At 49.0% G+C, this 13,349-nt stretch overlaps 1 protein-coding gene across 2 annotated transcripts; it reads left to right on the top strand.

Moving 5' to 3' along the window:
• The first annotated feature begins 1,824 nt into the window (after positions 1–1,824).
• HSD17B8 (hydroxysteroid 17-beta dehydrogenase 8) lies at positions 1,825–13,064 on the top strand. Of its 2 annotated transcripts, none has more exons than XM_053378732.1 (9): positions 1,825–1,892; positions 2,404–2,594; positions 2,943–3,059; positions 3,206–3,301; positions 5,456–5,541; positions 5,734–5,818; positions 5,924–5,971; positions 11,747–11,821; positions 12,418–13,064. In XM_053378732.1, exons 1-8 carry the CDS (start codon positions 1,847–1,849, stop codon positions 11,816–11,818), a joined length of 741 nt encoding a protein of 246 aa, XP_053234707.1. In that variant the 5' UTR covers positions 1,825–1,846; the 3' UTR covers positions 11,819–11,821; positions 12,418–13,064. The 2 variants fall into 2 exon arrangements, with proteins under 2 accessions (XP_053234707.1, XP_053234705.1); XM_053378730.1 differs by having other exon boundaries at positions 5,924–5,966.
• The last annotated feature ends 285 nt before the right edge of the window (positions 13,065–13,349 follow it).

Raw genomic sequence — 13,349 nt, forward strand, 5'->3', positions numbered from 1 at the left:
ATATATTTCTTTTTGTCTCTTTTTTTTGCAATTTCTTTTGTAGGGTGGAGGGATCTTACTTTGGGGCGACGGTTGTACCAGGGAGAAATGTGTAAAGGACAGGAATAGTGGCATCTGCAATTAAAACTGACTTCTGCCCTGGAAAAAAAGGGGAAAAGGTGTTGTGTGTAGTTCCTGGACTTGGTCATCAGGGGGCGGTGGAGGTGGAGGTTCCCCAAGGCCACTGGGTGAGCCTTGGCCGCCCTCCTGGGGAAGCCCAGGCGCTGTGAACTACAACTCCCATCATCCTGCTCGGGCTAATCTTGCTCAGGCCGACAGAACACGATTGCTCTCCTGCTTTGCAGCGGGTTGGGCTAGATGACCCACAGGGTCCCTCCCTTTCCTACCACCCTGTCATTCCTCACCAGCCCCTGAACATCTCGACCAGGAAGCCGTCGAGCTTGGATTTTATTTTTAAAAATCGAAATGCCCTTTTTAGGGGGGGGGAGCAGGAACACACCTTGGCAGCGGAGTAAACACAGAGGTAAAGGAATATTTTGGGGGGAGGGAAGCAAGGAATGACGCCAAGCACCTAACCACTGAGCTCTAACCACTGAGCAAGATGACCCTTTCCCAAAAGTTGGGGGCTGGCTGACCATTAAGCAGGTAGGGCGTCTTGGATGCCCAGGAAAGACACAGGAGACTGGAGCGGTCATCAATTGGCAGTCCATCACCTGCTTTGCCAGGGCCCAGGTTCGATTTCTGCAAGGCATTTCCAGGTAGGAACTGCAAGTCTGACACCTCAGGGTCCCAAGAGTCATCCAGCCTGACCCCCTTTTCCCTCTGTCCCCCCTCCAGTTTGAAACCATCCCAGTCCCTGCTTAGCTTTGCAAGCGTCTCTCATTGCCGCAGCGCTGGGGGAGCAGCCGTCTGGCGTGCAGAAGGGCCCAGGTTCAATCCCCAATGGCAGGGCTGGGCAGAGATCTCAGGCCGCTAGTCCTTGTGGTGCAGAGCCACTGCTGCAGCAATGGATGGAGCAACGGCCTGTCTCAGGTGTGCATATCGCAGGTGTTTCTGTTGTCGCTCAAACCGCCCAAAAGCTTAGATCTGAAAACCCAGCCTGATTGCATCCCTGTCTGGTGAGAGAAGAAGCCTCTGGCTTGAGATGCCCACCCAGAAGGCAGAAATTCAACAGGGGAAGGTTTGAATGCTGAATGCCTGTTAAAAGGTGGAGGAAGGGACACCTATGTTCCTGGTAAAGCTTGCAAAAGACGCTGGCTGAGTCTCCTGCAACTTGAGCACTTGAGAGGCAGTGGGGTGCAGTGGTTAGAGTGCCGGACCAGGACTTTGGAGACCAGGGTTCAAATGCCATACTGGGCTGTGAAGCTGCCTCTCTCAGCTTAGCCTCCTTCACAGGGTGGTTGTGGGGGTTCAAGGAGAAGCATGCGCCCCACATTAGCCAGTGGGATAGACAGGTAGTAAATAACTAGTACTAATAATAATAATAATTTTTACTATTTATATCCTGCCCCTCTGACTGGCTTTCCCCGGCCACTGTGGGCCTTTTACGGTACATACAAAACGTATTATTAAATATGTCTCTTAAAAAAATTAGCGCTTGGGTGGAAGTTCAACAGGTGCAGCCCTGCAAGAGCAGCACCTGTTGGATCCCCTCTCCTGCTGCTGCAAAGGATGGAGGGGGGGGGACACACATCCGCTGTCCCTCCCCAAGGACCCAGGAGTCCTGGCTCCTCCCCCACCCTGGAGGACTGCAGCCATAGAGACGGCGGCCCAGAAGGGCCTCCGCGCCTGAACTTCCGGCGCGGGGGCGGAGCTTCTTCGCTTCCGGTCCTTCCCCCACAGAGCGATGGCCGCCCACCTGCGGCTGCGAGGGACCCTGGCCCTGGTGACAGGTCCCTTCTCCTGGGGGGGGGGAGGCAGGCAGGAGTTCAACAGGGGCAGCGGGAGGGGGGTATTTGGGGGTGGGGTCTGCCAATGGGGAAAGGCAGCATATTTCAGGCATCAGTTCAACGGGTCGAGCTCACGCCTTGGCTGCCTTTCTGCTCCCCACCTTTCTCTCCACCCCCCCATCTAACCACAACAACCTGTCAGGAGTGACCTGCCAAAGGCCAAAGCCTGGACTTGAACCCAGGCCCCAGCCCCACAAGCACAGTTGATGATGGAGAGCAAAGGGGGGGCTCTACCTGTTGGATTTCCACCTCTCGGGTCCTCCTAGGAGCCCTGACCTGTCAGCCGTCAGCTCAAGCCGCTTGGGGGTGACAAGCCCTGAATGTAACTTCTTTATTTAGAAGAACTGCACCCGTTCCATTTCCGCCTGACGTGGAGCAGTTGAAGGCAGAGGGGTTGCCGGGGAAGAAGCCGGTCCGGGGAGGGTGACCCAGGCTCCTCTTCCTTCTTCCTCAGGGGGCGGCAGCGGCATCGGCCGCGCCATCTGTGCCCGCTTTGCCCGCGAAGGGGCCCAGGTGGCCATAGCGGACTGCGATGAGGCCGGTGCAGCCCAGACGCTCCGGGGGCTCCAGGCGGGCGACCACCAGGCCCTGCGCGTCGACGTGGGGTGCGCCAAGAGCGTGGCCGACCTCGTGGCCCAGATCCAGGTGGGCATCCGCGGGGGGTTGGACTAGATGAGCTCTGGGGGTCCCTGCTCTGCCAAGCCTTGCCCTGAGTCAGCATTCGGCCTCGGCACCCTGCGTTTATTAGCTGCCTTCGTATCCCGCCTTCCTTCTCCTCCGCTCCCGTTCCGTCCTCACAAGGGCTCTGCGAGGTAGGCCAGCCTAAGGACCTTCAGGGAGCTTATCATGGAATGCTAGAATTGTAGGGTCAGGAGGCACCCCGGGGGTCATCCATCCCAACCCCCTGCGTTGCGATGTTAAGGCCGAAATCCTTTTTACCTCCTGGGGTCGCGACAGAGCTTCTGGTGCTGATTTCCTCCCTCTGGCCTCCAGGCCCGCTTCTCCCGCCCGGCCAACGTCTGCGTCAACTGCGCCGGGATCACCATGGACGAGTTCCTGCTGAAGCAGACGGAGGAGGCCTTTGACACCGTCCTCAGGGTCAACCTCAAGGTACTTGGCCGGCAAGGAAGGCGTCCCCGGGAGACCCCCCTCCCTTGGTTTCCAGGCCCTCGATTGCCTTGCTTATAGGCTCATGACGGAACCCAGTGGTCATCCATCCCAACCCCGTCCCTGCTCAGTCTCTTCCTTCTCCGCAGGGGACCTTCCTGGTGACGCAGGCCGTGGCGAAGGCGCTGGTGGCAAGTGGGGCTTCGGGGGGCTCCATCATCAACCTGGGGAGCATCGTGGGCAAGGTGCAGTGACCCCCCCCTCCTAATGACCTCCTTGCCCTCTGCCCCCCACCGCCAATAATTCAACGCAAAATCCGTTGCCCAACTCCTGTACGCTGCAAGTGTCTGGCCTAATGGGGACCTGCCAAAGCTAGATGGCTTTCAGGCAAAAAATTCTACGATCTCTGCTGCAGGCACCCAACTGCGTCCCCAACTCCATACTTCTGTTAGAAGCTGGCGAATCCCCAATTTCAACTGCCCTAAAACATTGGCTCAGGATTTCGGTCTTTGGTCTAGGGAAGGGTTTGTACCTGACCAATGAGGAGTTTGTCAGCAAATGGCAGAAAACCATGGCTAGAAAAGCCACCTCTATTGGTCCGTCACCCCCCAAAAAAAGCTTTATTACCTGGGTTATTTATTATTTTTAAATAATGTTATTAAATATTTAAACAAAACACATTATCCAAAAACATGTCATCCTTAATTCCCCCCCCCCATTTTCCTCCCTCCCACACAACCCCCCCCCTTCCCTCAGTTCCAGTCTTTGGTTTCGCTCAGAATGCAGTTTTCTGCATCTTACAAAGTTGTATAGATCCTTAAATTGTTTAGCTGATTATTGTCAATAAAAAAAATTGTGAATGTTTATTCAAAACTGCCAAGGAGTCCAGTTCGCTTTGTTGCATCTTCAGATACTTTGTAAAGGGTTCCCATTCATCTTTAAAGTCACAGTTATCTTTGTCCCGTAGCTTATATGTCAGTTTTGCCAGTTCTGCATAGTCCATTAATTTTTCTTGCCATGATTCTTTAGTTGGAATTTCCTCAGTCTTCCATCCTTGTGCTGTTATGACTCTCGCGGCAGTTGTCGCATACATGAAGATGTTTTTCAATTTTTTTTCGCAGGTCTTTCCCTACAATCCCTAACAAAAATGCTTCAGGTTTTTTAACAAATGTTAAGTGGAACATTTTCTTCAATTCATTGTATATCATTTCTCAAAAATTTTTAATTACATTACAGTCCCACCACATATGATAAAACGTCCCCTCCTTTTCCTTTTATTACCTGGGTTATGAAGGCGCCCTAAAGACCTTAAAGCAAAGATTATGGGATAATGCACACAGTGACTTGCGATCTCGATCACACGCAGTCTGTAGTCCGCTGGCAGTAGGGGTACAATATGGGCATGTCTTTAAGTTAACATCTTACATTAAAAACCTGACAGTACCAAACTATCGAAGGCTTTTCACCAAAGCCAGACTAAACGTCTTTCCTTCTGCAGTGTTGGATGGCAGGTTGAGAGGAGTTCCCTACCAGGACAGACTTTGCTCGTGTGCTCAAGACATTGATTCTATAGAACATATTTTGCTACACTTTGCGAAATACGAGCAAGCCAGGGCTGAACTGATACTACCCTTGCTGGTCCCTTTCCTGGGAAAATCAGAGGCTCACTATGTCAGGTTCCTATTGGAAGACCAGACAAACGCTAGAACATTAGCAGTGGTGAAGTTTTTATGGGTGGTTGCAAGAACCAACAATCCCTATCTTTAAGTCTGAACAAAATGCTTGTGGGTTTTTTTTCCAATTCCCCCCCCCAAATTTTCCACATTTATAACAAATATATCATCGTCATTTTTCATTTGTATACCGTCTTTCTATCTTACAATACTCAAGGCGGTTTACAAGCTGAAGAAACAAAAAATGTACATCTTATAACAATCTAATGCAATACAAAAATGTGATAATAAAACATAACTTTAAAATAGGCAACCTCCATCAAAAAAGTAACATTCAACAATCATTAGAATAGTATAAAATAATAATATCAACGTATTAATGTTAAACAGAAATCCACTTAACAGTTACAATAATATCTGAACTATAACTGATAAAACAACGGCAAGCCACAGCACATAAAACAATGCAATACACATTGAGAAGCAGAATATAACATATAAAAGGCACAAAACAAAACATTACAATACTAAAAGAAAAAAACAGAATAAAAACACTTATTACTTCTAAAATCCAAAACGCTTGTTTAACCTGGAGGCAGGCTGTCTGAATTGTGCATTGCTTTGTAACGATTTGTTGGGTCTCCGGACCGTAATAAAGACTGATTGATTGATTGATAGATTATTCAGTCCCTGTGCCTCTGCCCTTCTTCTCTTCTTCCTGCCCAGGTGGGGAATCTGGGGCAGGTGAACTATTCAGCCTCCAAGGCCGGGGTAGAGGCCCTCTCCAAGACAGCAGCCAAGGAGCTGGCCAGGTAAGCCAGGCTGGGGGGCAGAGGGAGAGATAGCGGTGGGGTGGGAAGGAGCCCCCATTTGCCTGCCCTCGTTCCACCCCCACAACGACCCTGCGAGGTCGTCTGTGCCGAATAGTCTGCTGCCAGCAGGCGTTGCGGATTTGAACCCTGCCCTGTCCCCGGTCCAACCACTAAGTGACGCTTCCTCTGCAGGTACGGGATCCGCTGCAACACGGTTCTGCCAGGGTTCATCCGCTCCCCCATGACGGACAAGGTCCCCCAGAAAGTGCTGGACAAGGTGGGTGTTTTTCAGGGTGCACCATCACCCTCCCCACAATTTCTCTGGGGTGAAGAAGTCACCTGCCCCGATCCTTCCCTGACCCCTGTCCCTTCTTCTCCCCAGTTTGCCGCCATGGTGCCGCTGGGACGCCTCGGGGAGCCCGAAGGTCAGGTGACGCAGTCCAGCGATATATTTGCACTTCCTTTGAAGGGTGGGGAGGGTGCTTCTGAGGGCCTGCAGAGTGCCCTCCCTCCTCCTGCCGGGTGGGGAGTGCCCAGACGTCATAGAACGGAGGAATCGTGGCGTTGGAAGGGACGCCAACGAAAAATTCGAAAAATATCTGGGGGTTTTTAGCGATGCCTCTCAGCTGCTGCCTGTCAGGGATTTCTTACGGTGTTTTTATGTTGTGAAGCGCCCTCAGATCTGTGGATGAAGGGCAGTACAGGATGCAAATTTAATAAATAATAATAATAATAATGGGGAATAATAATAATGATAATGATAATGGGGAATAATAATAATAATAATAATAATAATAATAATAATAATAATGGGGAATAATAATGATAATGATAATTTTTTTTAAAAAAATTAACAACCATCAAAACACAAACAGTGAAACCCCCCAGGCAGCTGATACATTGGGTATACATAATCAATAACTGTTGGGATACTGCCCCCAAGCCGGCTGCCGGACGATCCATCGACCTCCCGTAGACAGGCAGTATCAGCAATTAGCAACACGAAGCCTCAGAAATAGTATTCCACATTCTTAGGCTGGTGCACACTCTATCAGCAGAATTCACACAGCGAAAGATGCACAGCAGGAGAGCATTTTTCCAAGTTTATTCAGCGTTGGTCAGAACAAAGAAAAAACATGACTGCCTGCTTCGGTCTGCTCAGGCAACAAGAAGGAAACAAAAGCAAAGACACAACAGAAACATCCTGTGAAACAGGAAATACGCAGGCTGTGACACAAACATCCTGCTCCCTTTTAAGGTGGAACGGAAATATCCTAACATCCTCCCCCTTTCCGTATAACCTGTAGTACCTGTGGTTCAACCTAATTGCAACCTTTGTACGTAAACCTTAAGTTGTTCTCTGTTAACAACCTTAGACAACAGATCAGCAGGAATTTCATTTCCTGGCATGTAGGACACCTGAATGAGTCCTTTCTGAATACACTCTCTTGCACGATGTAGCTTAATCTGCAAGTACTTGGTTCTTTGCTTGCAACTCTCTGAGTTCAGCAAAGCCAAACACGATCTATTGTCTTGATACACTTGTATAGGACATTTCACAGAAACTCTGATGTCCTTAAACAGTTGCATCAACCATTCACAATCCATGAGTGAAAATGACAGAGCATTGAGTTCTGCTTCACAGGAACTTAGGCTCACTGTCGTCTGCTTTTTGCACAACCAGTCAAACAGACAGTGGTTGTACATGTAGCATACTCCAGAAGTGCTTGTACCATCTGTGGTGTCACTTCCAAAACTAGCATCTGCAAAGATTTCAAGACCTCCAGTCTTCTGACTGGTGAACCTCAGCCTGTAGTGCAAAGTCCCTTTCAAATAGCGGGCTATGCGCTTCAGAGCTTTCCAATCCTGAACAGTAGGATTGTTAGCATGCCTGCTAAGCAGGTTAGTGCTTACAGCTATGTCAGGTCTTGAGCATCTAGCAATAAAATTCAACTTGCCTAGAATGCATCTGTACAGTGTAGTGTCAGAAAACGCTTCAGCAGCACTATCTACCTGGTAACCTGTCACCATCGGTGTGTCTGCTGGGTTTGCATCAACCAAATTCAACCTGGTTAATACATCATCAACAAAACATAAACAATACAGTTTGTTTTGCCCCTCCTCCTTGACAAACACACATGGATCAGCCTTGCCCTGGTGAAAACCTAGAGAAAGCAACGTCTCAGTGAGTTTTGTGTTCCAACACCTGGCACTCTGCTTGAGACCATATAAGGATTTCTGCAGTTTACAGACCATTCCCTTCTGTATCTGCATTCCATCAGGTGGAAGCATAAACAGCTCCTCGTCCAAAATCCCATACAAAAAAGGTGTATTAATGTCATGATGGGAAACATGCAGTTTCTCCTCCGCAGCAATCTTGAGCATCAGCCGAATGCTCTCATATTTGACGGTGGGTGAGTAGGTCTCGTGGTAATCCTGTCCTGGTACCTGTGAAAAACCTCTGGCAACCAATCTGGCTTTGTGTCTGACAACCTTGCCATTCTGGTCTGTCTTGGCCTTGAAGACCCATTTGCTGCCAACCAGTCTCATCCCTGGGACTACTGGTACCAGTTCCCAAGTTTGGTTCCTGTTCAAGGAATCAACTTCAGCCTTCATGGCATTAAGCCAAGGCTCAGCATCTTTAGAGGTTAACTCCTGAACCTCTTTGAAGCTTGAAGGTTCCCACACCTTCTCTGAGCTACTAAGAACAGCAGTTGCCGTCTTAGCAAACTCATCAGCAAATCTCTTTGGAGGTCTGCCCTTTGTGGCTCTCTCAGACCTGCGTACTAGACGCAAGTCTTCTGGACTCATCTCCTCTTTCTTAGGAGAAAAATGACCAATGGTGAACAGTGGTTCTTCCAGTTCATTGTCAGACGCATCAGATGGTCTGACTGAGGCCTTTGCGCTCTTGTAGTCTCCTGTGTCATCACTGTCACCGACATCAGCAGCAGCGCCGCCCACGGAACTGGAATCCGAACTCTGATCATCATCATCATCATCCTCAGCTTCCTCAGCATGATCTGCTTTTTTCACATCACCTTCATCTTCCTCTGGGTAACTCTGGAAAATTCCCACATTTTCCCCCCACTTAGGGTTGTACTCAACACTCCTTGTGAACTTAATGGACTTAGAGTCAGTCATCCATACCCTGTATGCACCTTTTTCGTACCCCATGAACAAACCATGTGCCCCACGCTTCCCAAGCTTGTTGCTCTGTGGGGTGTGTACCCACATGTCAGAACCAAAGATTCTCATGTGATTGACGTTAGGTTTCTTACCAAACATCTTCTCATAGGGAGTACAACCAATAGGTGATGACAATCTCCGATTAAAAGTGTAAACAAAATTCGACAGAGCCTCCCCCCAAAACTTATCAGGGAGATTGGCATTATGCAACAAGGTTTTCAGTCCTTGCAGCAACGTTTGATTTGCTCACTCCGCAAGCCCATTCATCCATGGCGATCTAGGCGTTGACAAGTCATGCTGGATTCCCTTCTCAGTCAGGAAAGCTTCAAACTGCTGAGAAGTGAACTCCCCGCCCCGATCAGTAAAGAGACAGCCAATACGTTTACCGTGAACATTCTCCAACCAAGCACAGAATGCCTTGAACCTAGGAAATGCTTGTGATTTCTGCTCGAGCATAAACACATGAATGTACCTGGAAAAAGAATCAATTAGAACCATGAAGTACCTTGCTCCTCCCAGAGAGGGCGCAAGTGGACCAACCAGGTCTGCGTGAACTAGCTGGTAGGGTTTGGAAGCCTGCCTGCTAGACTCCTTGCCTTTTGGAGCAACCTTCACCTTGTTCTCTGCACAAGATACACATTTCATGTGAAACTTACAGGGTTTGATGTTCAAAACCACCTCTGGCATCTTAGCCAGTGCCTTCCAAGAGAGGTGACAAAATCTTCGATGTGCATCGTGAATGCATCCTGCATGAAGAACTTTGTTAGTTTGTGCAACACAACAAGAACATTAGACACAGCAACAGCACTGTTGTCATAAGTTATACAGAACAAGCCATCCATAAACTTTGCATGCAAAATGTCCTCTTTGCCTTTCCTGATGACACAGACGCTCCTCTTGAAGGAAATCTCAAAGCCACGCCCAGTCAGCTGTGGGACACTGAGCAAGTTGTCTGCAGCACCTGGAACAAAAAGTACATCTCTGATGGTAGTGTGCAGACTTGCCAGTTTCACAGTCCCTTCTCCTGCGATTCGCAACGTCTTTCCGTCAGCCAGGTGGATCTCACCTTCTTGAGGTTTGAAGGAGATGAAGAGATGGCGGTCCTTTGAGACATGGCGGGTACACCCCGAATCAATAACAAACCTGGCCTTAGCCTTTGGAGCAGACTTTCCAGCAAGCAAAACCTTGTTTTCCACCGGCGTGGGCTTTTGCAGCTTGCCCCCCTGCTCCTGGCCATCAGACTTGCCTTTAGCCTTTGGTGAAGCTGTGCCAGCAAACAAAGCCTTGTTTTCCACTGGCGTGGGCTCTTCACCCTCCCTCTGCTTCAGGCCATCTGCAGGCATCTGTCTCTGTTTACTTCTGACCTTCCGGTATCTGTGAGGATGACCTTGGCTCCCATGAGAAACAGAGCTCTCAGCTGCCGACTCCTTGGCTCCCCCTGGAGGCTGGAATGCTGCCTGGGATGACATCACAGTCAACTCCCCCTGCAGCTTGCAACCGGTGCCCTCGGCATCCCTGCATTCACTCGCATTCTGGGAAACAGCCAGGACCTCCGATGCAGTCAAACTCTGGGCTGGGATGATTGGCAGATGGGTTTTTTTCAAAGCATTCCACATCTTACGTGCCGTCGTGTTGCCAGCTAGCGTGGCAATTTCCTCCAGAGAGACGGACAAGACTATTATGTCTACGGCTTTCAAGTCCTGAGCCTTCCATTTCTCTGTCAGAGGAACTGGAGGGGCTTCACACACAGTATGCCAGACTCCAAACTGACGCAGCAAACTCTCACACCATTTTGCCCAGGTCTGATAATTGTGCCGATTTAACTTTGGGCACTCAGTGGCCTCAGAAGCTTGGAAAAACTCCATTCCAGCTTTTTGCTTTAGCCGTGAGCCTTTTATGCCTTCAAAGACGTCTTATCTTGGCTCCTCATAAATCATAAAGAGACTTTGCCCGTGGCAACGGAAAGCCTCAGAAATAGTATTCCACATTCTTAGGCTGGTGCACACTCTATCAGCAGAATTCACACAGCGAAAGATGCACAGCAGGAGAGCATTTTTCCAAGTTTATTCAGCGTTGGTCAGAACAATGAAAAAACATGACTGCCTGCTTCGGTCTGCTCAGGCAACAAGAAGGAAACGAAAGCAAAGACACAACAGAAACATCCTGTGAAACAGGAAATACGCAGGCTGTGACACAAACATCCTGCTCCCTTTTAAGGTGGAACGGAAATATCCTAAAAATAACAACATATTCAAATCAACCATATGTACACTTCTATATACCTTAACACTCCTCCTTCCACAAGGTTTATTTAACTTTTAACATTTTAATTGCCCCAAATTACCCAAATAATTCAATATCTTCTCAAACCAATCCTCCTCCTCCTCCTCACTGACCTTAAACACTTTCATTATATGTATCTTCATAGTTAGATATTCTAAAATTATAATATTTTTTTCAGTTTTTTCCTCCATTGGTTCACCCCTTCCTCTTCTGCATTTTTCCAATTACTCACTATAGCCTGTCTGGCTGCAATGACCATCAATTTTACCCATTTGCATTCCTCTTTTGTTTCTAACTCGGTGCTACTTGGGATAATAAGAGCCATTAATTTAGATATTTCCTCCTTCCTACCCGCAATTCCTGATATTTCTATACCAATAATATAGCCTAAGGGCGTTTGGGGGAGGAATGTAGCTTTGCTACCTTGCAGGGGGTTGGGCTGGATGACCTCAGGGGGACCCTTTCCAGCTGTACAATGCTGTATAGATTGTACAGGAAATAATAATAATAATGCTATGAGAAGGTCCCTGGATCCGTCCTCCCCACCGGCAGCAGGGAAAAGACCCGCCGTTGCTTCTGGCCAGTGCCGACAAGACTGGCTTCACTGGCCTAAATCTCTCTGAGGCTGCAGAAGAGAAAGGGGCAGGTTTCTTTGCCTGGGAGGGGGCTGGTGGCGTCTGGGGGGCTGCAGGTGTTGGGAGGAGGGGGCTTCACAGTCTCCTCCATCTCCCGCCAGATGTTGCCGAGGTTTGTGCTTTCCTGGCCTCCGACGACAGCCGCTACATCACCGGCGCCAGCCTGGAGGTGACCGGTAAGTGGGGCGAAGGGGGGCTGATTTGGGGACCCTTTGGGGTGGGGGCTCCCATTGGATGCCGGCGCTGGTGGTGGGGAGCAGTGAGAAGGGACCCCAAAAGGTCTCCCGTATTTGTGATACCTTGGATCTTTCCACGTGGACTTCGGAACTCCCTGCCACTTGAAAGGCCAGGCGCCTTCGCTGCACTCCTTCCAGCGCCCACAGAAAACATTCCCATTTTAGACAACCCTACCCACCCAAAGGAAAAAACACAGAATGTTTGTTCTTTAACGAGTTTGCATAGCTGTTTCCCACCCTGTATAAATTTCATGAAATAGATAAATTCTCCCGTCAGACATGTAGAATAGCTGGTGCATGTTTGGATCTCCCTTTATAGCTCATGGTTTTTATCATCTGAACATTTTTGCAGAGAGTTTGATTGTTTTATCCCCTCTGGGAATGCGTGTAAAGGTTATGGAACAAAATTAAGTGAATTGTTGTTATTATTATATTTTATTTTTTAATACCCTGCTTATCTGCATGGGTTACCCTGGGCAGCTTCCAACCATCTCCTCAGGGTCAGCCGCTGACCCCTTTTCTTTCTCTTCCTCCAGGGGGTCTTTTCATCTGATGCCTTTTCCTGCCTCTGGAGAAACCCGCCCCCCACCCACAAGGAAACCACACTCCCTGATGCCCCCCCCCCACTTTCAAAGGAAGGACTTGAGGGGCAGGTTCCTCCTTCACTGTGGAGAGGACCCTGTCTAGGAGAAGCTCCCGGCTAACATCTTTGAATGCAAGATTTGGGGAGGGGGCTTAGAGGCAGGGGGGCCTCTCCCCCCCCCCAGAAGAGAGGGGGGTCTTTTGCACAAGAGCGAGGCTAAGATCTCGCCGGACAGAGACCCCAGACTTCCACTCCGAGGATTTTTGTGCCTTGTTTGGGGATATATATTGCTCAGTTAAATCAACAGCTTCTACAAATACGCAGGCGATCAAAGTGCCTCTTTGAGAAACACTTTAATGCTGTGAGCCACCTTGAAATAGGGAAAATTAAGGGAAATTTAAGGGAAATGCAGAAATTGTTGCTTGAGGACTGCGGGAAGAGACACTTTTTCAACCCGAACAAACACCGGCAGGCTTACACAGCCTCAAATATATGTGAATGGGAACAAGATATATAAGAGTCGTTTTACAATCGACTCTCTCCCATGTATTCTGCCGTGTTGTCCCTCCCCCCCAGGAAATATCCCTGGGGGTGACTCTTCCTGCATCCATGAAAACGTCTTCCATAATATGATGGTCTGATTCTATGATAATAAATATGCTCAGTTTTCTTATACATTTATTGCATTTATCAGCTCAGGAGTGGTATATCTGGTTATCCCGTCGCACATGCCCCCCAGTTTAATCCTCACCCCAACCCTGCAAGGACTGGCCCCGTCACCCAGCTTCATGGTGGCTTGCGATTGTGTAAGAAGCGCCCCAGGAAATCGCACACCCACAAACACACACACTCACCTCTCCCAGCCTGGAGTGGTCCAGTCCAGCA

The sequence above is a fragment of the Podarcis raffonei genome, chromosome 2 (assembly GCF_027172205.1).
Source record: "Podarcis raffonei isolate rPodRaf1 chromosome 2, rPodRaf1.pri, whole genome shotgun sequence".
Lineage (NCBI taxonomy): Eukaryota > Metazoa > Chordata > Lepidosauria > Squamata > Lacertidae > Podarcis > Podarcis raffonei.